Genomic DNA, 25,955 nt, shown 5'->3' with positions numbered 1-25,955 from the left:
CAAAGGTTTCTTTTAATTTCCATCATCCATATATCATCTTTCTCTCTTTCAAGTGAAGTTCTTAATCTACCTCAATTGAAGTGTTTTGAAATCAAAGATTACTAAGTGGCATCTCCATCCATTCATCCATCAATCAATTCAATCAATCCCCGATAGTAAACGTCCATCGCATCAGCTAACACTTTATATATATTCAAATATAGTATAGTATCAATCACATTCAACAACAACAACAACAACACTCATACATACATTACAATGTTTTCTTCATCCATCCGTACTGCCTTAAGATCAAGAGCTGTTATGCAAGCTCCAAGATTCTCAACTGTTATGACTAAATCTGTTACCCCAGTTAGAATGTCATTAATCTCACAACAACAAATTAGAGGTTATGCTGATCATCATGAAGAAACTTTTGAAGAATTCACTGCCAGGTATGTATTAGATTAACTTTATCCATGTCAATGACAAAGTCATTGACCATTGAATGTTTTTACTTTATCCACATTATACTAACATTTATTCTAGATATGAACAAGAATTTGAAAATGCTTACGATTTATTCGAAGTTCAAAGAATCTTAAACAATTGTTTTTCTTATGATTTAGTTCCAGCTCCAGTTGTCATTGAAAAAGCTTTACAAGCTTGTAGAAGAGTTAATGATTATCCAACTGCCGTTAGAACTTTTGAAGCTTTAAAACATAAAGTTGAAAATAAAGAACAATATCAAGCTTACTTGGATGAATTAAAAGATATCAGACAAGAATTAGGTATTGATTTAAAAGAAGAATTATATGCTGATGAATCTTAAATTGGTTTTAAAACTATGAAACAAACAAAGAAACGAAACGATTTATTCCCGTTAAAAAATTACATTAAATTTAAAAAATTCCAAAAAAAAAACAATTTTATCAATAAAAGAGATAGTTTATACTTTTTACTTCTTCTTTTAAAACAATTTCCCATTTTTGCATATTAATATATTTCAATACTTTGAAAGAAATCAATCTTTCACTTTTATATTAAGTTTTCCAACTCCTTATTTTTTGATTAGTTAAGTTACAAATACATTTTTATTTTTTTTATTTAAAGATAAAATTGAAAGTTATTCATCATTATGTTATCATCACGCTCATACATCGGATAAGTGTATCCTCTAGTTAGGTTATACCACCCTCTTGTGTATTTTTATGAAGTTGAATGAATAGTTTATTTTGTTTTTATAAGATTATGTTAGATCTGTAGTTTATTAATCAACTGTTGTTGATTGGGTAATTTCATAAACTGACACAATTATAAATCAATCAACCCCCATGACCCCATTTCAAACCACATCGATCAATCAGAGACTATGAAATACACGTCATAACCATCTCTAACCATAATACCTGATCAAATTACTCCTATACTATACCATGACATTGTTGGGTGGTTTTTGTTGATACTTTATTAGTCACATGACTGATACTGGTACAACAAAATTTAATTTTTTTGGCCACACCCAAATTGACCAGGGCATGATCTATATTTAGAAAGGGCAATTCATTAACTCATCTTCAATAAACTTAACATCATTAGAAGATATATCCTTGCCATCAGAACTCTTCCTTAATCCCATTCGAGAGTTTCATACTCCTCACTGCTTTCATACTTTAGGATAATCCTATCACAATCATGGGTGTATATATACCACCGCCTAATGAAAGTGATGATTCGAAAGATTCAAAAAATAAGAACAAGAACAATACCAAGAACAATAACGATAATAACAACATAACAAAACCTACATCTTCTTCGTCATCACCTCCTGGTTCAACCACCATAGTCATTCCTAATCCAGCAGGATTAATTCCTCATAATCCAAGTATAGGATTATTCTGGGGTCCATTAACCCCAGCCGCAGATAATTTACCAGCCTTTTATGGAGCAATTGGTTTACAATTCCTATTAGGATTAGGATGTTTAAGATATACTCGACAAATACTATTCAGACCTTCCCAGCGAATACTATCTTCTCCATCATCATCGAATTCTCGATTTGTAAGAGGATCAATCTTGAAAGCTTTGGCTCCTGCTTTAGGTGGAATTATAACTATATTTGGAAGTGGATTAGAATTGGCTCGATTAACTTTACCTTATGATCCATGGTATGAAGAAGCCAAATATTATAGAAGATTGGCTACCAAAAATGGTGATGTTCCAAGTAGTTGGTTTGGAGCTTATAAATACTATAAACCAATGGATTTAAATACATGGATAGATAGAACTGGATCATGGATTAAAAATATCGATGGACAATTGGATGATGATGATAAAGAACTGAATGATATTTTTCATAATGGAGGAGGTATGAGTCCTGCCAATGAAAGTCAAAGAAAAGCTCAACTGGCTTCATCTCGATTAATTGCTAAATTAAATAAAGATGATCGATATTTGGAAATTTATCAAAAATTAATAAATACCAATAATAAACGTTTCGTTTCATTATTAGATCATGAATTAAAATCAATCAATGAATTGAATAAAGCTGAAAGACTCGATTTAATCTTAGAAGGTAAATCCCCTCTTGTTAATCCTAATTATACTAAAGCTCATATTCAATTAGGTAAATTCTCCATTGAATCAGATGATGATTTTGATAGAGCTTGGATAAATTTTGAACCATGGGATGAATTAAAATTAGAAACCGAATATGAAATAAGATTGATTCCTCATTGGGATAAATATAATGGTAGTTCAACTGTTGTTGAATCCCAAACTTTAAATGATAATGACGATAATGTCGGTAATGATAATCAATCAAATACCGAAGTTGATAATTCTATATTAACGTGATATTAAGAGAAAGAGAAACAAACAATACAAACAACAACAATAATAATAATTTAGTTATTTTATTTATTCTAATTTTTATGTACATGTTTATTTATATATATACGAAACGTTTCATATGTGCAGAAAAGTATTCTTATTTCAGATCAATTAAATCATCAGCCCATTTCAAACTTCTATCATTATTAGTATTATTATCACTATCAATGGTTGGATTAGTATATTGGGATAAATGGTCTTTCCAAATGATTTCAGCTGGATCTTGATCAGGTTCAACCCATTCAAATCCATCACCTCCACTCATCCAATAAGCTTGCATTCTAATATCTTCTAAATTATCTTTAGCTTCTAATAATCTAATTTTTTGTCCATCTCTAGTATACCCTGGTTGAAGAGTATGTTGTAAAGTTATAGTATCATCATTTTCTCGACATAATTCATGAATTAAAGCTGGATTATTTTCACCACCATTTAATTCTCGATCAGCTTCAACGATTTTTGAACAAAATAACATTTCATCAGCATGTTTAAACCAATGAGTATAGAAAGTCCCCTTTTGCCAGGTTAAATAATCACCTCCGGAACTAATTAATTGTCTTCCAACTCTAACAATAGTGATGAAAAAACTTGAATTAAGGAAATACGTTAAAATCATCGAATTTAATGATCCTAAATGTCTCCAACCTGATGATAATTCTCCAACTTCAATAAGAAAATTAGCTCCGAATTTAGACATTATAGTGATGGCTAATGACGTACCGATTAATCTAATCAATCCCAGTTTTAAAATTTGATTATTATGTTCGATATAATTCGGATGTCCAACTGTGATATCAGAGACTTTAATTGCTCTTTCAAATTCCGCATTATTAATGGCATTTCGAAGAGCGATTAAAGCAGTTGATTTATCGATGATAGTGGATTTAGATGGATTCTTGTCATAATAAAGATTTATAAGTTTTAAATTCGATATGGTTGGTAAATTCAATAATAATATTTGTTTTAATAATGATTGGGAAAATGGGATATTATTATTATCATGATTGAAAATAGTATCGATGATTTCATTAGTTCCTCGTATAAGTTTTGAATTTGGTTCTAATTTCTGTTGGATTGGATATTGAGTATATATGGTCTTACAAGATTTCAATGCATCTATAATATTGGTTTCATTAATGGTATCATGGATATCAGATATCTTTGTCTGTAATTGTTGGAAATTATTGATATATAAAAAGTTATTATCAGTTGATTGTTGTTGTAAATACCTCACTGATGGAAACGACGGCCTTAATAAAATGGATCTAGCAGTATATGACGACGCTAATAGTCTTGTCCTGGAAAGACCAATGATCATTCTATGCTGTCTTTATCCTTTGAAGTAGTTGATGAAGTATCTATCCCGGGATCTATTTCATTTTTTGGGTCTTGTTAAAACTTTTTGCTGTCTCATTTTTCAGTTTTGTCAAGTCGCGTTTTTTTACAGCTTTAAAAAATGACAAAACTTTTCGACAAACCATTTTTCACAGCTAAAAAATAACATAAAATCAATCTATTAAAACTAAACAATTTAATATAAATAAGAACGAAATAAAGAAAATAATAAGCTAATTAAGGATTTTTGTTTGCTTTTGTTTTTTTTTTCAAATGTAAAACGATAAATAATAGAAAAAGTCTTTTAAAATGAAATTTAAAGTCCAATATAGAATCCTAATCCTATAAATGCAAATGCCAAACTAATTAATAAGGACGATGAATTTTGAGATGATTTGAATGATGCCGCCATATTCTTTTGAGCTGGAGATGAACTTGATGCTGATCCAGCGGGAGTAGATGTAGTTGAAGGTTGGACCATAGTGGTAATTAATGATACGGTTGATGGTGGTGGTGGATTATTTTGAGGAGCATTATTAACATATGGAAGAGTGCCGGTGGTAGTAGTGGTTAAAGGAGTAGTTGGAACTGGACTAATACTACTACTACTTGTAATATGAGTTAAGAGCCATTGTTGAATTTGAGCTGCATCCATAGTGGCTGTATTATCAGCTGCATCTATGGTGGTTGGAGTAGTGACAGCACCTGGAACTGCTGGAGTGGTCGTTCCAGTACCAGTTCCCGTAGTGGTTCCAGTTCCTAAGGAAGTAGTTGTTGGTATAACAGTACCAGTAGTTGGTGTTGTTGTTGCTGCACCTGGAACAGCTGCTGTAGTTGGAGTTGTAACCGCACCTGCTGCAGGTGTGGTGGTTGGGGTTGTAGCGGCACCTGCAACTGCTGGTGTAGTTGTTGGAGTGGTAGCAGCTGCTGGAACTGCTGCTGCAGCTGGAGTTGTAGTTGGAGTTGTAGCAGCTGCTGGAACACCAGCAGCAGCTGGAGTAGTCGTGGCAGCAGTGGTTGCAGCTGCTGGAGCTACGGCAGCTGCTGGAGTAGTCGTGGCAGCAGTGGTTGTTGGTGGTACAGCTGCAGCAGGAGCAGCAGCCGCAGCAGCTGGGGTAGTAGTAGTTGTATCAGCTGGATCAGCAGCCAATACTGTTAAAATCAACAAACTAAATAATGAAAAAACTCCTAATTTCATGTTGGAAAAAAATGATGGATCTATTAAGCGAATGAAGGGGTCTTTTTTTTTTCTATATATGGTAGCAATGGAAGACCTAATTACGTTGATTAAAAGATGAAATGAGATGAAATGAACTGAAACCTATACCAGCCTGGTAGTATCTATAAGATCTATATATATAAAAGTAGAAATAATTATAAATAACTAATTCATAAACAAAAAAATTTCGTGTACCTTAAAGCCCCCTCTACACACATTTTCATCACAAGTTGAAACTGTAGTTAACTAATGAGGGATAATGAGAAGAGTTAGGAAGAATAAGGGAGGGATCAGAAATTTAAAATTTGTTGACACAAAAGTCGCCATGAGATTTAAAGACGCGAAATATATCCTTAATAGAGATAGATGGATGCTATATCACTATGATCTGATGGTGTTTCTTGGTCGATTAGATGGAGATTGTATTATATAAATACTGTATAATACTATCAATCCATGTCAATAAGTTTAATTTATAGTTGACATTCACGATAAACTTTTAATAATACACGCTCCCCTTCCTCCCTTCCGCTACATTATTATTAAAATTTTTGTGTAATCATATTGTCATTATTGCTGTTTGAGCTAATAATAGAATTAACTATATATTATATTATATTTCTGTTCCTTTACTATATAGCAATTATCGTAAACCTTTTATCGTAACCTAATATCGTAATTATACAATACATTATTATACCTTTCTCTTCTTCTTTCTCTTCTCCATTTTAGGAGCACAATCAGGACAATACCAAATCTCATCATCTTTAGGTGGAGATGTAATACCAACACAACTCCAATGAAACCATTCATATTTACAATCATCATTATCACATCCAATCATCTCTCCAAATGAAACTCGTTGACAGAAGCAATATAAATTATTATCAGCATCTTCTCCATTATTCAGAGGTCCATTTTCTCCTCCATTTCCTCCCATCAAATTAAGACTTGATCCATGACTTAATCCTGAACCTAACGAACTTCCATTATCAGGTCCTGATGTAAGTTTTATCCTTATATTATTATTATTATTATTATTACTATTATTATTATTATCTTCCACTTCTTCTGATTTAACTCTCTTTAATGGTCTTGAAGTTGATATAGTACCCTTGATAGTAATCGTTTGTTTTCTCTTTTGTTGTTGTTTCTTTATACTTTCAACAGCAGGGGTACCTTGAGCCGTACCAGTTCTTGATGTGGGTGTTGCTGATAAACTTTCTGATATACCATTTAAAGCATTATTAATTTCATTTTTAAATCCAGAATCTCCATCTTCAAATGATGTTTCCACAAGGGGTAACAATTCATCTCTTTCCAACTTTGCAATATCAGTTTCAAAATGAAATAAATGTTTCGATACTAAAAACAATGCTGTATTCGATAATAAAATCTTCTCTTTTTGTAATTTTTGGACTAATTTCATATCTTCTTCAATCTTACTATATAATTGTGATTCCTTAGGATGTTTAGTAAGAGTCCCGTTCGCTCTAATGAACTTATGCAATTGATTATCTTTAGCTTGATAACGTTTTCGTGCTTCTAAAACTTGAACATCTTTATTCCGTATTTCTTCCAATAAATGTCGAATTTCCAAAGGTAAGTTGGATAAATCTTGAGTATATTTCTCTAAAACACTTGAAGTATCCATCTTATCCTGTTATATATATCCTCTATAATAATGTTTTCTTATGTAAAGTGTTGATATGATTTGGTTACCCTTTGATTGATGGCAACCTTTTTAATAAGCAGTGTTGACAAATTATCATCGTTTGAGTTTGGACACGACCACCTTTTTTTTTTTCCTTATTATTCACTGACAGCCATTTTTTTGCAGATCAATGGTTGTTAAGATCAAATTGTGTACTTTACGATATAATCAATGGTATGGATGTACAAAGTATAGAGAATGGCATTAGGAATGCTTCGATAGATGATAATGATGAGGATGATTTCCTTCAAGTGTTGAAAAAAGGTACGAAAGCTGCTACGTCTAATATAACTAAAGATCAATTAGAAAGACTAATTACATATTCCGAAAAATCACTGACTGCAAAGAATCTCCTTGAATTATTAATCAATGATACTGATCTGTTTCTTATGGGGTTATACGTCTTGGGTGATGTTAAAGGAGTTGTCCTTTTCAATGCTCTTTTAATTAATAAATCAGGTAAAGAATTGATGTTAAATTTGCTTTCAACTATCAGAATACGATTGAAAAATGATTTCATCGATAAGTCAAAACTAGATTATCAACTTGAAAAGTACTTAATATCAATCTATCTCAATGTGATCTCAAGATTCAGTATATCAAACCCTCAACATCTTCAAGTATTTCTCGCCTTGATTAACCCTATACATTTCGCTGATCATGACACAACTATTTATAAGGAAATATCAAGAATAGTATTACTTATAGTGATAAAGTATTTAACGATAGATAAAGACACATCGACTGAGATTATTCAAGATTTCTTGGAAATCATATATGAAGAAACGACATTGACAACTTCTCAATTTATAAATTTAATCGATGTATTGGAATTATTATTCCCGGTGATTCCTGAAGTTATAAGTTCAATCTACGTTCATGATCAAATTAAAACTCATATTATGGTTGAAATCCTGAAATTATTCAACAAGGGAGATGAATATGCTTTATCTTTGCCTATTAATCGATTAAAGATTATCCATCTTTTGAAATTAATCAATAGTTCATGTATTACAGAGGGATGTCGGACTTTCAATGCATCACATTATGTGTCATTATTAAAACTTGGGATGGAGTTTGGACTGGATAAAGAAATTCAAATCCTTTCTGTATTGGATCTTATTAAACTTTGGAATTTCATTCAATTAGAAAATCAAAAGGTTGATGATTCAAAATTAAATATCAAAACTGAAGATTTAACCTTTATCTTAACATCATATTTAAGAACTGAATACAAGGGGGATAGGAATTCCATTATAGAACATTGTATTGAAGGGCTTGCATATTTGACTCTTAATGTATCAGTTAAAGAAAATTTCCGATCAGATGAAACTATCATTGAAAATTTAATATCATTACTTGAATTAAATACTCAATCTAAACCCTCAGAGACGTTTCAAAATGAAGGATTCAATTCAAGTCTTGCTTATGGATTATTATTAATATTCACCAATCTTACCAAATTAACCGATCCAAATATGAAAAATAATGATAAATCAACCCTTAAATTCCTCAAGGAATATTCCAATGCAGGAACTCGACAATCAAACGTTTCAGAAGATCAAGCCAGTATAAAATTATTTAATAAAGCATTATTATTCGATCATAAGATTGTGTCTAATATCTCCAAGTTGAAAATCGCCAATATTGAATCTGAATCAGGAGCGAAATCAAAAATGAATAATCTCATCCCATTAACTATCAATATCATCTTAATGATAGCAACCACATCGGAAAAGAAAGTTAAAGAAGAATTAGTAAAACAAGGTGCTCTTAATCTAATTTTAAATTGTTTGGTTAAATATAGTACGGTCATAAAGGGTACAGTTAATGAAACTAGACCAGTTAATGAATCACCTGAAATTATAGAAACAAGAGTTGAAGCCATACGGGCTTTGGCAAAGATCCTTATTTCAGTTAATCCAATGTTAGCATTTGATAAATATGATGTCAAGACTTGTGTTCCATTTTTAGTTGAACTTTTAGGACCTGACATATCTAAATATTCTGAATCATCCACACTTTCACCTTCAGTAGGTCAATACCCTTATCTTTTGGAAATGTCATTAATTGATAAATATGAAGGATTACTTGCATTGACAAATGTATCATCTATCACTACTAATTCAGATATTAGAAATCATATCATTGCCAGTACTTTTGATCAACATTTGAATAATTTATTATTAGATGGAGATAATCCTCATGTTCAAAGAGGTACGTGGGAATTATTATCGAATTTAATTCTTGAACCAAGATTATTAGCTAAATTCTTTAATATCGATGATGGAGGAGAAACCAGTAATGAAAATCTTAATCGATTAAAAATCTTGATCAAACTTTTAAATTCAGAAGATCTTTCCTTACAAGTTACTATCGGAGGATTATTAGCTAATTCTACTGAACATGAAGTTATATCGAATATCTTGGTAGCTAATGAAACTATCCGAAGTGATTTATTTAGAACTATCTGTATTATAAGTGAAGAACAACCTCAAGATGATGAATTAATTCTTCGAATCGGGTTTGTCCTCTTAAATTTGGTTTATGCTGCAAGAGAAAATCCAACTTTTCATAATTGGATTATGCAACTGGATTATGTAAAGAGATCTGTTACGCTGATAATTCGTGAAAATAAAAGTCAAGAAATTTTAGATGTTTTTATTGAAATAGCTAGAGTGGGAGGAGGAGCAAAGTAAATAGTTATAATACTAATACATATACATACAATTAATTAAATAATTTTAAGGATTGGATTCAAAAATGAATCAATCGTTGGGCTAAGGTATCATGATGCGATTGAGTTGTATTAACTGATTGTTTAACTTTATCATTTTCAGCTTGAACCATTATAGTCTTATGTAACGTGGTTAAATAATCAGCTAAACTTGGACCACTGGATGTAGCGAGAGTACCATTTAAACTATCATCAACCAAAGCTTCTTTAAACTCTATTTCGGAACCATCAATACCAGGACGAACTATTTGAATACCAGCACTACCTAAAGATCCAGTACAAATCAAATGCTTATTAAAATATTCACAAATGTTTCTAGCTTGTTGTGAAATGGGAGTTGAAAGTTCAGGTAATTCATCTATTAATGGATTTATTTCAGTGGTTGATTCAATATGATCACCAAATAAATCTTTAATTAAAAGAATATTAGCATTTGGATCAACCCACACAAATATTTTTGTACTGTTACATAATAAATAAACCCCTGGTTCCATACTTCTGAGAGATGGATTTTTGAATTTAGGTAATCTAAGAATTGATGTAGCTTCATCTATGAACCCTTCTTCATCACTTAATGAATGTAATTCAACAAATGCAGGATATAAATGGTATAATAAATTTTCAATTGGCATGGTAGACATTTGATATAAATCGAATAATCTAGCATCAGATGAAAGCAGACCTGATTGTCTAATGGCTTTGGTTTTGATGAAAGCTAACGTATAACTTGGTAAATTGGTTAATGAACTAGGGAATAATAAATTCAAAGTTCTGGCTCTACTATTACCATATTCTTCAAGAGCTCTATATTGAGTGAAAATTTCAACCAATTTTTCATTCACCGATTCACGAAGTTCAGTAAGTGGTTGTTTACCTAAAAATGAAAGGGTATCACGAACAATAGTGGTAGCAATCGCATTTTCATCAGCAAAATTGAAAACTTCATCAAGAGATTCACCAACAGCAAGTATTAAATTAATTACTCTGACTTTTCTTACCCCATTAATATCAGTATATAATAAGGCGGCTTGGAAATGACAATCGTAACTCTTGGATACTTTTCCATCATATTCAAATAAAACTGTTAAAGTTTGATCTTCGGAAAGAATAGGTATGACTGGATCTTGAACACCTCCAGCAACTGAGGCTTCTGCCACTGATGATGATGTACCATAATATTGAGCAACTTGTAAACCATTAGAACAACGGACTTTCAATTGACCTTGATAACCAGTTGCTTTTGAGACAGAATCAATAATTCTAGAGGTTAAAGCTCTACCATCTCTTTCCAAATTGAAGTTTGGCCATCTTGATAATCTTCCACCTGAAACAGATGCTAACCATCCAACATTAGATAAATCAACTGAATTAGGAGATACAACATGAACATCTAAACCGACCCCCTTTTCAATGAATTCTTTTTGTAAGGCTTTATAATAATCATTATCCGGAAGGAATATAGATTTTTCAATTTCAGCAGTCGCAGCACGACCAACTGCCTTATTATCTTTATATTTTAAAGCACCTGGACCCCATGAAGGTAAACTTGATAAAATGGATGTAATCTTACCCCCGCCAACTTCTTCAAGACAAAGCATGGCAGTTTTACAAGCAGCTGAGAAACATGGTTCGGGGTCTATGACTGCATCATGTGAATTCAATTGTTCAATATGACTTAAGGCATCTTCTATGACGTTTCTACTTTCTTGAGCATCAACGAATAAACCATCACTGAATGGGACAAATGGATCTTCTAAATCGGATGAAACCACGATTTGAGTAGTTTCAAGGGATGATGATAAATTATAGAAATGTAATCTTTTATCAAATGCGATGATAGCGATTTTCAAAGATGGAGAAGCTGGAGGAGCTGGAGATTCAGGATCATCATTGAAATCTTCTTGTCCTTGATCGAGATTATTAAGAATAGCTCTAATTGAATCAGCAACCACCACATTTAAATTTTGTTTAATACTTTGTTCACTAATATCTATTAAAAACAAATGATGTAAAGGGGATGGATCTTTTTCTATATCACCAAAATTATATTCCTTAGGAACCAATAAATCATACATACCTTTACATAATTCTGGTTTAGTTAATCTATCAACTCTTCGACCATAATTATCTAAGTAAGACACATAATCATCAGGGACAACATTATTGGCAAATTGACAGATATTACAGACGAATCTATTATTATTAGTGAATTGAAAGGCTGGATTTATATAAGTACGACAACGACGACAACGGATAGGACCCATACTTAAAGGATCCTCTTTATTCACCACGTCTGCTCTTCTCATATCAACAACCGAAACAGGATCCTCTGAATCTAATAAAGGAGCAAATGGTCTGATAGTAATTGCCACTGGTAACTTTGTCGTATTTCTTAGTTGCTCTGTTTCAGGGACATAATACATTGTTGATCTAATGTATTTTGGCAGAGCTGAACCTTGATCAATACATATATAATTAGTACCAGCATCTGGAGGAGTTATATTTTCAAACGTTGAGAATGTCTTATATGATCCGTCTTCTAGAGGAGTGGAGTATTCCAATTGATTATTATATCTTGCTTCTTGTAAGGAAACATCTTTAATGGGGAGTCTATCTGTATTATCTGGAGGTGGTTGATCATGTCTACCGAAAACAGGTTGAGGATGAAATGAAGTGGATTGTTGTAAAGGAACAGGGCTTGAAAAGTTACTATTGATATTGACACCCATAGCAGGTAAGGCAGGAGATGAATTGTATGATGTAGTAGAATCTGATGTTCCAAAATCAGTATGAAAAGCTCTTACTGGTCTTTTCCTCTTTTTCTTAGTATCAACAGCTAAGTTTTCGAAATTAGCATTCAATTCTTCTTCTTGCTGTTGTTGCTGGGAGCCATAATTGGAACCATTGGGACCACTGACAGGTGGTATGCCTGGTAATGACGACATTGTCTATGTTCTACCTTATCCTAGCTTTGCAACAGATGGTTGATGCTGTTGAGTTTAGAACCTTGTGGTGGTGGTGGAGAATATTTGACATTTTCCATATTCGATCTAAATGTCGTATTTGAGAATGTCTCATGTCGTACGAAAAATGCTAAGAAAAATCATCATGAGTTACAATAACCACGAAACAAGAAAGAGGAGGAGGAGGAGGGAAGGACAAGAAATATCACTTTGATACTGGTTACATTCCTTATTTGACTTTATCTGGTATATAAATATATAACATCCCCCATTCAAGTTTTATGAAATAAAATGGAAATATGACCCAATACTTTAATATGGCAAATAATCTGTTGCTATATTTACAAGAAAATGATATTCCTATCAACTGTTCAATATATTCATTACCATATGGTTTCATATCATTCATGGATTCAGACAATAATAACACATGGTCTAATCTAACTACTGGTTTCTTGCCCGCCTACTATATAACTAACTGTTCCATACCGTTGTTGGTCGATCTTGTTACTAATCTGAATATTACTTATACTAATTCTACCAGCTTAGATAATTCATCTCCTTATAATCAAAAGGATAATGGTGATACGTTTGTAGCATTGTTATTTACCTTGAGTGGATCTTGTGTATCATCATGGATGTTAACTTTATTATTTTATTTATCTCCTAAACATAAACGAAAACCAATCTTGACTCAATTAGCCACTCTTTTTTATTCCATTGTTACTACCATATTATTAAGTAAAGTAACTGGAGTGGCATCTGATGAATATTATAGTGATACTTTGGATGTTATTCGACTTCATGATATCATCTATTTGGATGATGTTTATAGAGGAACTATGATTGTATCTCAAGTATTGATCTTATTAGGTTGGTTTCAAATCGTATTAAAGATATCTCGACAAAAATATCAATGGAGAATCGGTATAGTGGGAGTTGGTTTAATTATTGCTTATACAGTGGTTAATATCGTATATGAAACCAAATATTATGTATTTGATTCCGTATTTGAAAATTCATCTATAAACTTTGAAGCTTGGACGGTTGCAAAAGTGGTCCTTAAACTTTTACTTATTGCTTGGTTTTCAGCAACTTTATTATATTATACTATCTATATTAAAAATCCTCGGAATATTTGTTATTCAAAACGGTTAATGCCAATAGCAATCTTTAATTGGTGTATTATTATCCTTCATGTTATATTAAGTATATTAGGTTTAACTTTATTTAAAGGAAAATGGTTAGTAAAGACTTGGTTAACATTTTTACCTTTTCTTTTAGAAATCATTCTTTTATCAACCATTTGGGAATGGGTATATAATATTCGATTATTAGAAAAGAGAATGGAATTAATGGGTGTATTAGGAAGAAGAATTAGTTTTGATGATGTATTAAGTTTACATCTGGATAAACAACATGGTCCTAAAGTTTTATCAAATTCAGGTGGATTTAGTTTTTTTAATAATTTATTCCGAAGGAATCAAAAAATCGTTACTCAAGATGATACTGATAATTCCGTAGAACTTAAAGAAATACCAACTACTTCAAATGAATCATCTAGAAATGATAGTAATAATAACAATAATACTGAAACAACCTTAACTGTAAATATAGCAGATTCAAATATTCATTCAAATACCCCTCAAGGACTAACTGTGAATAACAATAATAATAATAATAATAATGACATTCATCCTACATCTAGTGCAGGTAGCTATGATGATGAATATATAGATAATTACAATATTTGGGATGATGACGAAGAAGATGAAAATGAGACAGGAGCTCAACATCATCATGATAATGATGCTTCACACCAACCAGTTGAAGGCTCATCATCAAATGCACCTCCTCCACCTTTCGAAGTACATCCTGGTTTCAATTCGGGCGATTATTGGAATGATCGTAAAAATTAATTAGGCATTTATAGACTTTTAAATATAAAACAAAATGGGTATATATTTTGATTTTTCCTGTATGTAATCGATATGGGTTCCAGAAAATTCTCGAATGTTTAAATTTGCGCTTAAATGATCTCGTTATATATATATAAACCATATATCATCAAATGATTTCAATTGTTATCTATATGATTTCTTTTAAGTCTACAAGTTGAAGATGTTACGTGCAAATGTACAAAAGAATGTTATAAGGTCAATGCCTTCCAGATTGGTTAAACCTCTGGTGGCAACTTATAATAATATCTCTCAAATGATACCTCGAAATATTGCCAACATCAGTCCGATTACTACTCCACTTCCATCTATGAAGGTAATGGGTTTCAATACATTTCAAACAAGATCATTCCATTCATCCTTCCCCAAACATATGCAAATGAGTATGAACAAGGAAGAACAAGATAATAGACCTGCTTTGGAAAAATTTGGAAGTGATCTCACTCAATTAGCTAAAGATGGGAAATTAGATCCTGTAATTGGGAGAGATGAAGAGATTCGTCGTACGATTCAAATCTTATCAAGAAGAACGAAGAATAATCCCGTATTGATTGGTAATGCCGGGACAGGGAAAACCGCTATTATGGAAGGATTGGCCCAGCGAATTCTAAAAGGTGAAGTACCAGATTCAATGAAAGATAAGCAAATCATAACGTTAGATCTTGCTGGTATTATTTCAGGATCAAAATATAGGGGTGATTTCGAAAGTAAATTAAAATCAATCTTGAAAGAAGTTGAAGAAAAACAAGGGAAAGTGATTCTTTTCATTGATGAATTACATTTACTTATGGGATTAGGTAAAGCTGAAGGATCAATTGATGCATCAAATCTTTTAAAACCAGCATTAGCAAGAGGGAAATTATCCCTTTGTGGAGCCACAACTATCGAAGAATATAGAAAATATGTTGAAAAGGATGCAGCCCTTGCAAGAAGATTTTCTCCCGTTCAAGTTAATGAACCTACTGTTGAAGATACTATTTCCATCTTACGTGGTTTGAAAGAAAAATATGAAGTTCATCATGGTGTACGTATAACAGATGGAGCTTTAGTTACCGCTGCTTTGTATTCTAGTAGATATATTACTGATAGATTCCTTCCTGATAAAGCTATTGATTTAGTTGATGAAGCAAGTTCAACCTTAAGATTACAACATGAATCAAAACCAGATGCCATTGCTCAATTGGATCGTCAAATCATGACCATTGAGATTGAATTAGAATCTTTGAGAAAGGAAGAAGATCAATTATCGAAAGATCGTAGAAATAAATTGGAAGAAGAACTTAAAGTTAAAAGATCAGAATTACAAGAATTCATGGAACAATGGATGGCTGAAAAGAAATTAATCGATGAAGTAAAAACTGCCAAATCAGAATTAGAACAATCAAGATTTGATTTAGAACAATATCAAAGAGAAGGGAAATATGCCAAAGCTTCTGAATTACAATATGCTACTATTCCAGAACTTGAAAAGAAATTAAAGGAATTAACCGAAAGAGAATCTCAAAATAATGCCAACCTTCTACATGATTCTGTTACTTCAGATGATATTGCAAATGTCATATCTAAAATGACAGGTATCCCAGTTAATAATCTTTTAAAGGGTGAAAAGGATAAATTATTAGATATGGAAGTGATTTTGAAACAACTGGTAATTGGACAAGATTCTGCTATTCATGCTGTATCCGATGCAGTTAGATTACAAAGAGCAGGTTTAACTAGTGAAAAGAGACCTATTGCTTCGTTCATATTCTTAGGTCCAAGTGGGGTGGGTAAGACTGAGTTGACTAAATCACTTGCAGAATTTCTTTTCAATGATTCAAACTCAGTGATAAGATTTGATATGTCTGAATTTCAAGAAAAACATTCTTTCTCAAGATTGATTGGATCTCCACCAGGTTATGTTGGTTATGAAGAAAGTGGTGAATTGACAGAAGCAGTAAGGAGAAAGCCATATTCAGTCATTCTTTTTGATGAATTCGAAAAGGCTCATAAAGATATTTCCAAACTTTTATTACAAGTATTAGATGAAGGATCGTTAACTGATTCCCATGGAAAACATATTGATTTCAGAAACACAATCATAGTGATGACATCCAATATTGGACAAGAATTCTTATTAGCTGATAAAGAAGCAACTGATGATGGACATATCAATCCTGTGGTTAAGAATGAAATCATGGAGTTATTGAGACATAATTATCCACCAGAATTTTTAAATCGTCTAGATGATGTACTTATATTCAATAGACTCTCTAAGGAATCATTAAAGAATATTTTGGAAATACGGTTAAGAGAAATTTCAGATAGGTTAAGTGATAAGAGAATTACATTGTCATTATCAGATGAAGTAAAGGAAAAATTATGTAGTCTTGGATATGATCCTATATACGGGGCCAGACCATTAAATAGGGTCCTTCAAAAACAATTATTAAATCCTTTGGCAATGATGATGATCAAGGGCCAAGTTAAGGAGAATGAAAAAGTTCATGTTGAATTAGCAAACGATGCTGTTGTGGTAAAAGCAAATCATGAATGAAAAAATGAGTTTTTAAAAAAAACATTATATATTTATTAGTTACTTGTAAATAGTTTATTCAATTATATGAGAAAGTTATCTATTTTATTTTATTATATTATACAACTCTACCACTAAGACCTTCAACAATTCTTTGCTCACTTGGGTCCACTCTCTTTAATGATTTACCACCTGTTATTTGTCCAAGAAGAGCTGAAATGTTAGGAGCTCCTCCAGTTGGAGCAGCAGTTAATGCGGGAGGTGGTGGTGGCGGTGGCGGTGGAGGTGGAGCACCATTAGGAATTGGAGGAGCAAATCCAGATGGTGGTGGAGGTGGAGGTGGAGGTGGTGCTCCACCTGGAACTGGTGGTGCTTCGGTTGGTGGTGGCGGCGGTGGTGCAAAACCAGCTGGAGGAGGTGGTGGTGGTGGTGGTGGTGGGAAACCTTGTGGTGGCGGCGGTGGTGCAAAATCAGTTGGAGGAGGTGGTGGTGGTGGAGGTGGTGGTGCAAATCCTGATGGAGGAGGAGGTGGTACATCGGTTGGTAAAGTAGGAGCTTCTTGAGATAAAACTGGAACTTCTGGAACCGGTGGTATAACCGCAGCTGAAGTACTCTCACCATTAGTTGAAGGTTGCTTTGGAGCTTCAGTGGTAGGTGGTATGTCAAAACTAGAAACTTCTTCCCTAGGAGTACTTGTACTTGACTTTGTTACAGGTTGAGACATTCCACCAAACAAAAGACTAGCTAATTGAGCTGCACCAGCTCTATTTGGTGCTTCATCTTCACTATCAGAATCATCTTCATCACTCCAATCATTTGCAGACAAGCCTCTTTGTGAAGCTCTTTGCTTTTCTGCTTCCTTTGCATCTAATGGATCAACTTTAGCAGCAGGCTTAAAGAACGGATTAGAATTTGAAGCAGGAGTATTCATCTTAGCAAAAGGATTACTATCGTGTGATTTCGTTGTTGAACTGGCTGGGGCAGCTTCGACCTTAGCTGGTGCAACCGGTTCCTCTACCTTATTAACTGCCTTCAGTTGATATCCTGGACCATAAGTTGGGACTGATACAACTGGCTCTTCGTCTGAATCTTTATCATCATCCTTGCTTTCAAAAGCGGCCATCTCCTTTTTTATTTTGGCAAGACGTTCTTCTTTTAATTGTTTCTTTTTAAGTTTACGTTCTTTTTCACGAGCTTCCATCTCTTGTTTTTGTTTTAACAAAGCTGCATATTCAGAATCATCTTCATCATCAGATGAGTCTTCTGCTTGAACATTATTGGATACTGGAGGTTCGACAGCTTTAGCTTGAACTTCTGGTGCTTTTGGAATAGCTTTAACTTCCGGGACATTGTTGACAGGCTTAGGAGCAACTTCTGGAGTTGAATTAACTTGTGGCAATACAGTTGTACCTTTCAGTCTAGAAATTCCAAGTTTAGCTAATCTTTCATTCATTCTCTTTTCAGCTTGAGCTTTGATATAGGCAGTTCTTTCTTCAGCTGAAGAATATTTTCCTGGAGCAGAACCAGCAGAAGATGTTGGAACGCTTTCACTCTTAGGAGCAGTGGCTGCTTGCTTTGCATATGCTGATGATCCACCATTGGTATTATTATTGTTGTTAGTAGCTCCAACACTGGCTAAATCTCTTATAAAGCTTGCAACTTGTGATGAAACTCCGGCTCCCTTTTCCCATTTATCTGACCCAATGTCTTCCTTGCTAGTTGTTTGAAGATGCACTGCACACTCTTGTTCTAATTCTTTGATACTTCCTTCAATATCCTTGATCATAGAAGTTTGATTCTCACTTTCAAGCTTTGCTTTATCATTTTCTTGTTTTAATTGGATGTCTAAATCAGAATTAGATCCTGAATTGGAAGACTTACCTGTCAATGCAGCAATACGTTGTTGTAAGAGTTGCTTAGAGTGGAACTTCTTTCTATCTAAATCAGTAACTTCACCGTTTGGACCTGATCCAACTATAGATGATTCATCATTACCAGGACGCCATCCTGGATTTGATTTTGACAATTTCAATTTGAACAATTCAATCTTAGAGTTAGCAATATCTTGATTTACTTTATGAATATTAGTAATGAGAACAGGAACTTTATCACGAGTCAAATTGTTAAGCTTGTCTAATAAACTTTTTTGAGAATCATGTGAATCATTGGCAATACCTCGGCTAACTAACTTTTCTTGAGATTCCTTAATTTGATATTTCAAATTTTCAATAGCTTGTAAATTACTTGAATCTTCTCTCTGTCTAGAAATGTTCAGATCTTGATCTTCTGCATCAACTGCAGCTAATAATATCTTCTTTTCACGAATAAGTTTTTTCAACTCTTGAATGGACAAGTCTGAATCTGATGATGATTTTACACTGCTTTTTGGCTCTTCATCTTCATAAGTATTCCTTCTTCTATGACGAGAATTTGAAACATATCCAAAATCGCTATCATCATTTTTATATCTCGAAGCATCAGATTTAACTTGTTTAGATTGTGTTGAAGTACTGGCTTTGGATGCAGTTCCACCTCTTAAAGAATTCTTAAGAGTATCCATGGAGTCTTGTAATAATTTATTTGAAGGAGGAACTAATTCAGGTGGGAGTCTTAAAGGAAGATCAAATCCATTCAAACGTCTATAAACTAAATGCATTGCAACTGCGAATTCATCTTTATTTAATTTCCCTCTATCACTAGTATCAGATAAATTCCAGATACTTTCAAGATCAGATCTACTTAATCCTGATTTACTGAAAATATCTAATGCAACACCACCTTCAACATAACCTTTTCTAGATTGATCCCAAGCTTGGAAAATTCCATCATAAATCAGCTTTTCTTGCTTGGTGATAGCCCATGTAACATTTGACTTCAATGTACCACCCATAACATTCTGTAAATTATTGGATGACAACAGAGCGTCAGGTAAGAAATGTTGCTCCATGGCATTCAAACCTGGAATACCACCCGTAGGCATAGACACAAATCCCCATTCACCCGGTTTACCAGTAGGTTGAGCAACCAAAGGACCTGTTGGTTGATATTGAAAACCAGTGGCAGGAGGTTGAGATTGGTAACCAGTACTTTGTGATTGTAACGGACCTGTTCTTTGTGAATTTAAAGGATTACTTTGAAAGCCTGTGACTTGAGCTTGTAAACTAGGAGGTTGCTGAAATTGATTTTGAAAACCGGTTGATTGCAAATTAGATCCTTGAAAACTAGTTGATTGACCCATCAATGATCCTGTCTTTTGTGTTGGAATAAGTCCTGTGGTTTGTTGAGGTTGTAATGGAATCAAAGTACCACCACCAGTTCTTTGTGATACCAAAGGTGAAACCCCAAATGAAGTTGATGGAAGTGAACCAGTTCTTTGAGCTGTCAAGCCACCAGCGCCAAAACCAGTAGCTTGTGGTTGAAATGAAGTGGTTGGAGGTGCAACTGAACTCATCCAATCATTGGGACCTGGTGGAGCATAACCGGCGAACGGAGTATTTGCTAAAATCTTTGAAGGATCTTCAGGAACGGTAAAATTAATGGCATCAACGAAACTCTTTACTTCATTGGACCATTTTTCAGGAAGAAATGAAGGTAAATTATCACCTCTTTTAGCCATATTACATAAATGTAAACTTAAAGCAAATTCAGGGAAAAGTAAAGAACCTGTCTTATTAGTATCTGAAAGAGACCATATTTCCGCTAATGTTACTGGAGGTAAGCCTGATCTCAATAAAATACTACTTGCATCTCCACCTGAAATGGCTTGTTCACCTTTTGGAACAGCAGCTCTGAAGAGATGTTCAAACTTCTTTTGATCATCAGCTGTAATAAATGACAATCTTATACTTGGAATCTTCAATTCACTATTTTCAAGAACAGTAGGAGCAGAACTTCCAAATCCGGTAGGCTGGGTTGCAATGAAACCAGTTTGTTGAGGTTGTAATTGAGGTGCAGCACCATAACTTATTGGTGGTTGTTGAAATGAATTGTATTGGGTAGCCTGGGGATAGAAACCCGTCGATTGAGTTTGTAAAGGAGGCTGGTAAAACCCTGTTTGTTGAAACTGTTGTTGTTGAGGCTGTTGACCAAATCCACCAGCATACCCCGTTTGTTGAGGATTGAACCCCATTGGTTGCTGCTGAGATTGATATTGATTATTCATCGATCAATGCCTTTGTTTAAGTTACTTTAACAAACAAGAAATAGGAGGTGGATGATTACTGCTTAGTTGTATCAATCGCTTTTCTTCCAATTCTTTCCCCAACGCCCACAGGTGTGCGTAGTAAAATATTTGTATATAAAAAAGTTCCATGCCTCAATTTATGGAGGAAGGGGTAGAGATCGATTTAGTCAAAAGTAACGTTGCAATTATATCATATCTATCTATCTATTTTAATACTTCATCCCAAAATGATACTTCCAATTTGGTTACAGTATTGAAAATATCTACTAGTTCATCTATTCTTTCTTCATCAATATGTTGATCTTCAAATAAGATATTCAATGCTTTTTGACCCTCTGAGTGAGCGTTTAAATACCAATCAGAAGAATAATCATTCAACCAAGATTCATAAACTTTGGAAGTTTCACTATCCGTAGTATCGTGTTGTTTGATCAGTTTTCCATATATACCAGCTTCGGCATAACCATGTAAGCATGGCGCCAAGGCAACTTTAATGCCTAGGAAGTTTTCTGACTTTCCTATTTTCAAAAGATAATCACAATAATCAAGACATGCCTTTCCAGGTTGAAGTTCAATATCAAGATCTCTATCTCTTTCATAATCTATATTGTATTCTTTACATAATTTTTCCTTGTGTCTTTCAATTTCGTTTATCACTTCACCAATAATCACTGCTTCAGAGTGAGTCTGACCATAAGTTGGAGCAACTGATGCTGCCAATGCATGGATTTGGGCATAATTAATCAAGTAATAATAATCTTGCTTTAAGAAATAAAGAAATCTATTAAATGGAAGCTTATTATTTGCAACTTGATTCACAAAGTCATGCTCAATGTAAGCTTTCCAATTATCACGAACTTTGGGATGTTCCTTAAAGAAATCTAATACGTTTGTATGTTTTAAGGGTACTGAATCAGCAACTATAACAGAGTGAACATTGGTTTCTGGAGTGGACATATGATTTAATGGACCATTCCCATATCCTAATTTTCTTCCCATACTGGTAATACCTTTATGAATATAATCTATAGATAATGTTATGGCATTATTAAGGCGTTCTCCCTTGGCAAGATTGGCCGATATTGATGATGCCAAAGTGCAACCAGTTCCATGAGTGTCGCTAGTATTAATAAATGCAGATTCAAACACAGTTAATGAGTCTGATTTTGATTCATAAAGAACATCTCTTATTACAACGTCTTCTTCCTCTCCCTTGATTACTTGTTTAAGTGGTAAGTTCGATTTAGTGCTCCATGGCAAGTGTCCACCTTTAACAAGTAAATTTTCACATCCCAAAACATTTTGTAATTTCTTCACAAATTCGAATAAATCTTCTAAAGATTCGATTTCTTTAATTTCAGCTCCATCTAAAACCTTTAATAAAGTTGTAGCTTCCACAAAATTTGGTGTAATTAAATAAGCATCTTTAAATAAGTTGGATGCACAGAATTCTAGATCTTCAACTTTGAATAAAGATGAACCAGAAGTACTTACCATAACAGGATCCAACACTAACCTCACATTGTATTTCTTAAATTCACCTAAATATCCTGCCAATACCCTAACTGTCTCTGTGGTTAACATTCCAGTTTTCACGACTTTCAAAGGTTGATCATCCTTCTCGTATCCATATAAGAAATCTTGAAAATTCAATTCCAAGATACTTTCTATTAATGATTGTGGAGTTTTTTCAAAAGTCTTGACCAATTGAGTATTCTGAGCAGTTAAGGCAGTAATACAAGTTAAACCATAAACATTATGAGCTGTAAAAGTCTTCAAATCAGCCTCAATACCGGCACCACCAGAACTATCCGACCCAGCAATTGTTAAAACTGCTGGAAGCTCTGCCTTTAATAAAACTTTTGAAGATTTGATTTTAATGTTTTTTACTGACAGCATTGACTCTTTCTTGATCTTCAAATGACTAACTACATAAGAGAAAGGGTTTGAAAATTTTTGATTAAAAGTTACTTGGCCAAACAGTTCTTCTATATATATAAAAAACATCCATATATTTTTCGCAATTTAAATCCTTGTAAACGCATGCGAATTTGTATGCGTTTAACCAGAATTATAAAATGCCGTAATAATCTATATACTTAAAATTTTTACTTCTTTTGCTTTTTTGAATAAAAGTCTACCAATCCAAGCTCTGCATTACGTGTATCTTCTCTATAACTGACTCTACTGTCAGGAACATTGGTCTTTTCAATGTTGTTCCCTTGAAGACCACCAAGCAAAAACTTCTTACCTAACCAATGCTTCTTAATAGAAGCTTCCCAACCTGATTGTCTGACAGAATTAGCAGCCAATTCACACATATCAACACTCGTAAGTTTGTAAATTTGTGCAGCCACGGAATATTCTTCAATCAAAGGCTCTTTTGTATATGAGAATTGTAATGGGTCATCGGTGGATAAAGACACGTTCAAACCCTTTTTGAAAAAGTTATAGAAAGGATTCTTATCATAAGTTAAGAATAAAGCATTATTTGATAATGGAGACATTGCTAAACCAATTTGATCTAAATAGTACAAGTATTGAATGAAAGGAAGCTTTCTCAAAAGAATACCATGAGAAATAGATTGGGAAGTTAAGAAAGCACTGATTAAATGTTCTGGATCTCCAGCTTCACCACAATGAGGACGTAAAACAAATGTATTCATTTTTTGCTTTTGTCTTAATTTATTTAATGAACACAAATTTGCAAAAAGATAATAAAGATAATAGGAGTATGGTGGGTTAAAAGATGCATCCCATTCAGTAGCAATGGGGAACCTTCTTTGATGGATACCCTTTTCACTCTTTGATTCATCATCAACAGAATCGAATCCAATAACCCTTTGTAAGAATACATGTAATTTAGGATGTGATTTTGGATTCACTGTTACTTCATATAATGGGTCAAATAAATTATGTAAAATTTGATGGAAACTGGTAACGTTACCATTCTTTTTATAAACATCATAAAGTCTTGGAACTTGAATTAACCAACGGGTGTTGTGACTAAATAATTTATTATCAACAATCCAAGCAGCTAATTTATCCCATTCATCAATACTTCTACCATAAATAGAGATTCTTAATTCAGTCATTTGATATTTTGAACTTTCAAGGTCTTCAAAAACTTGCTTAGTTAATTCTGCAAGATATTTACCTTGAATGAAATTATCTGTTTTTAAGAAAATTTCTCTTAATCTAGATTCTCCAATAGGATTATATTTCAAGTTGAATTTATCAAATCTATGGAAACTATCAGTATGAGCATGCATATCTAAAGTATCAATAGAAAGATCGTAAGCTGATAATTTTAATGATTCAAATACTTGTGACAAAGTTAAGATTTTACCATCTCTAAAAATAACTTGTTCATCTGGTTGTGTTTTCAACTTGTACTTGATAAATCTTAACAAATGCTTTTGATTCATACAAGCTGAATGATGAATATGGGTATCAACCTTACGTACGTTATAGAAATCTCTATGTGGGTTACGCTTTGATTGAGTATTTTCTTCAAACTCATTAAGAAGACTATACATGTTCCATTTAGCTTCCAAATATTGTAATCTTCTAAAAGCAAAAGATTTTGCAGGTCCATCGGAAGATAATTTAGTGATTTTATTCAGATCCGAATAATAATCATGTAAACTTGGAACTTCGACAAGAGGTTCATCGGTTTCTTTATCGTAGACTTGATAAACTGATTCCAGGTTCAATTTGTAATAATGCTTATTTTGAGGCTCTGGAATATCACATTTACTGAAATCAAATTCTTCTTCTTCTTCGTTTTCGGTACCAGGTAATTGATTGAATCTATTCTTAGATTTATAAGTTGGTTTTGGTGGAGGAGGATAAACAACCCAGTCATCTCTATTTTTTGGATTTTCCATTTCATCATCTTGTAAAGACAATTTTAAATATTTATGTCTAATATCAAGACAAACTTTAACATTTTCAAAAAATTCAATCAATTCTTCAGATGCATATTCTTCTGAAATCCCAGCAGATGCTGCAAGATCAGCTGGTGATTCCTTTTGGGTGGGTAAAGGATTGTGAGTAAACTTGTTTTGAATAGGAAGGTCAATAATTGATTGTCTTCTTCTAATAGAATGGGGACTTCCAACATGAAAACCTTCAACCGCGTTGTTACTATGAATAGCTTCAAAGGTTCGGATTTTCAAATCTTGATCCTTCATGAACTTATCTTCTGAAGTTGAGTAATGAGCTGAATTGACTGATTTCGACAAAATTTCATCATCACTATCATTATAATGATGGTGTTCTAACTCATCATCGGCATCGTCATGAGAGTAAAGATCGTGGTTTTCGTCAATTGGTGGACGTTCCTTGCTGATATCAATGTTGAATGGACCCATTGTTATTTAATCCAGTGAATAATCGTAGGTGAATGACCCATGTTTCATTCAAAACGTTTAGAATTTCTGAGAGGTAATTCGGAA

At 33.2% G+C, this 25,955-nt stretch overlaps 12 protein-coding genes across 12 annotated transcripts; 5 read left to right on the top strand and 7 right to left on the bottom strand. All coding sequences in view use genetic code 12, as the record gives it.

Moving 5' to 3' along the window:
• Positions 1 to 157: 157 nt before the first annotated feature.
• Positions 158 to 1,243, top strand: COX6 (cytochrome c oxidase subunit VI). The gene is made up of 2 exons (XM_064904484.1): positions 158 to 434; positions 529 to 1,243. The coding sequence occupies exons 1-2, from the start codon at positions 259 to 261 to the stop codon at positions 809 to 811; spliced, it is 459 nt and encodes a 152-aa protein (XP_064764906.1). The 5' UTR covers positions 158 to 258; the 3' UTR covers positions 812 to 1,243.
• Positions 1,244 to 3,142, top strand: DFJ63DRAFT_25981 (uncharacterized protein). The gene has a single exon (XM_064904551.1). The coding sequence runs from the start codon at positions 1,675 to 1,677 to the stop codon at positions 2,833 to 2,835; it is 1,161 nt and encodes a 386-aa protein (XP_064764905.1). The 5' UTR covers positions 1,244 to 1,674; the 3' UTR covers positions 2,836 to 3,142.
• Positions 2,969 to 4,189, bottom strand: DFJ63DRAFT_333046 (uncharacterized protein; the record flags this gene model as incomplete). Its single annotated transcript, XM_064907784.1, has 1 exon — positions 2,969 to 4,189. The coding sequence occupies one exon, from the start codon at positions 4,187 to 4,189 to the stop codon at positions 2,969 to 2,971; it is 1,221 nt and encodes a 406-aa protein (XP_064764904.1).
• A 333-nt stretch (positions 4,190 to 4,522) lies between these two features.
• PGA33 (Pga33p) lies at positions 4,523 to 5,404 on the bottom strand (the record flags this gene model as incomplete). Its single annotated transcript, XM_064907783.1, has 1 exon — positions 4,523 to 5,404. The coding sequence occupies one exon, from the start codon at positions 5,402 to 5,404 to the stop codon at positions 4,523 to 4,525; it is 882 nt and encodes a 293-aa protein (XP_064764903.1).
• Positions 5,405 to 5,761: 357 nt separating this feature from the next.
• Positions 5,762 to 7,197, bottom strand: NBN1 (histone acetyltransferase). Its single transcript, XM_064904494.1, has one exon. The coding sequence runs from the start codon at positions 7,077 to 7,079 to the stop codon at positions 6,120 to 6,122; it is 960 nt and encodes a 319-aa protein (XP_064764902.1). The 5' UTR covers positions 7,080 to 7,197; the 3' UTR covers positions 5,762 to 6,119.
• Positions 7,198 to 7,315: 118 nt separating this feature from the next.
• On the top strand, positions 7,316 to 9,838 carry DFJ63DRAFT_310712 (uncharacterized protein; the record flags this gene model as incomplete). The annotated part of the gene is made up of 1 exon (XM_064905637.1): positions 7,316 to 9,838. The coding sequence occupies one exon, from the start codon at positions 7,316 to 7,318 to the stop codon at positions 9,836 to 9,838; it is 2,523 nt and encodes an 840-aa protein (XP_064764901.1).
• Positions 9,839 to 9,867: 29 nt separating this feature from the next.
• On the bottom strand, positions 9,868 to 12,980 carry DFJ63DRAFT_25594 (uncharacterized protein). Its single transcript, XM_064904485.1, has one exon. The coding sequence runs from the start codon at positions 12,819 to 12,821 to the stop codon at positions 9,897 to 9,899; it is 2,925 nt and encodes a 974-aa protein (XP_064764900.1). The 5' UTR covers positions 12,822 to 12,980; the 3' UTR covers positions 9,868 to 9,896.
• Positions 12,981 to 13,156: 176 nt separating this feature from the next.
• Positions 13,157 to 14,758, top strand: DFG16 (Dfg16p; the record flags this gene model as incomplete). The annotated part of the gene is made up of 1 exon (XM_064907782.1): positions 13,157 to 14,758. One exon carries the CDS (start codon positions 13,157 to 13,159, stop codon positions 14,756 to 14,758), a length of 1,602 nt encoding a protein of 533 aa, XP_064764899.1.
• A 56-nt stretch (positions 14,759 to 14,814) lies between these two features.
• Positions 14,815 to 17,434, top strand: HSP78 (chaperone ATPase). Its single transcript, XM_064908712.1, has one exon. It carries the CDS (start codon positions 14,961 to 14,963, stop codon positions 17,331 to 17,333), a length of 2,373 nt encoding a protein of 790 aa, XP_064764898.1. The 5' UTR covers positions 14,815 to 14,960; the 3' UTR covers positions 17,334 to 17,434.
• Positions 17,431 to 21,474, bottom strand: PAN1 (Pan1p; the record flags this gene model as incomplete). The annotated part of the gene is made up of 2 exons (XM_064907358.1): positions 17,431 to 17,720; positions 17,757 to 21,474. 2 exons carry the CDS (start codon positions 21,472 to 21,474, stop codon positions 17,431 to 17,433), a joined length of 4,008 nt encoding a protein of 1,335 aa, XP_064764897.1.
• A 225-nt stretch (positions 21,475 to 21,699) lies between these two features.
• Positions 21,700 to 23,394, bottom strand: THI20 (trifunctional hydroxymethylpyrimidine kinase/phosphomethylpyrimidine kinase/thiaminase; the record flags this gene model as incomplete). The annotated part of the gene is made up of 1 exon (XM_064907781.1): positions 21,700 to 23,394. The coding sequence occupies one exon, from the start codon at positions 23,392 to 23,394 to the stop codon at positions 21,700 to 21,702; it is 1,695 nt and encodes a 564-aa protein (XP_064764896.1).
• A 209-nt stretch (positions 23,395 to 23,603) lies between these two features.
• DFJ63DRAFT_333037 (AMP deaminase) lies at positions 23,604 to 25,871 on the bottom strand (the record flags this gene model as incomplete). The annotated part of the gene is made up of 1 exon (XM_064907780.1): positions 23,604 to 25,871. One exon carries the CDS (start codon positions 25,869 to 25,871, stop codon positions 23,604 to 23,606), a length of 2,268 nt encoding a protein of 755 aa, XP_064764895.1.
• Positions 25,872 to 25,955: the final 84 nt, after the last annotated feature.

The sequence above is a fragment of the Scheffersomyces coipomensis genome (genome assembly GCF_036884675.1).
Source record: "Scheffersomyces coipomensis strain NRRL Y-17651 chromosome Unknown DFJ63scaffold_1, whole genome shotgun sequence".
NCBI classification, from domain to species: Eukaryota; Fungi; Ascomycota; class Pichiomycetes; order Serinales; family Debaryomycetaceae; genus Scheffersomyces; species Scheffersomyces coipomensis.
Note: the sequence above shows the minus strand (reverse complement) of the source record. Positions and strands in the feature narration are given on the sequence as shown.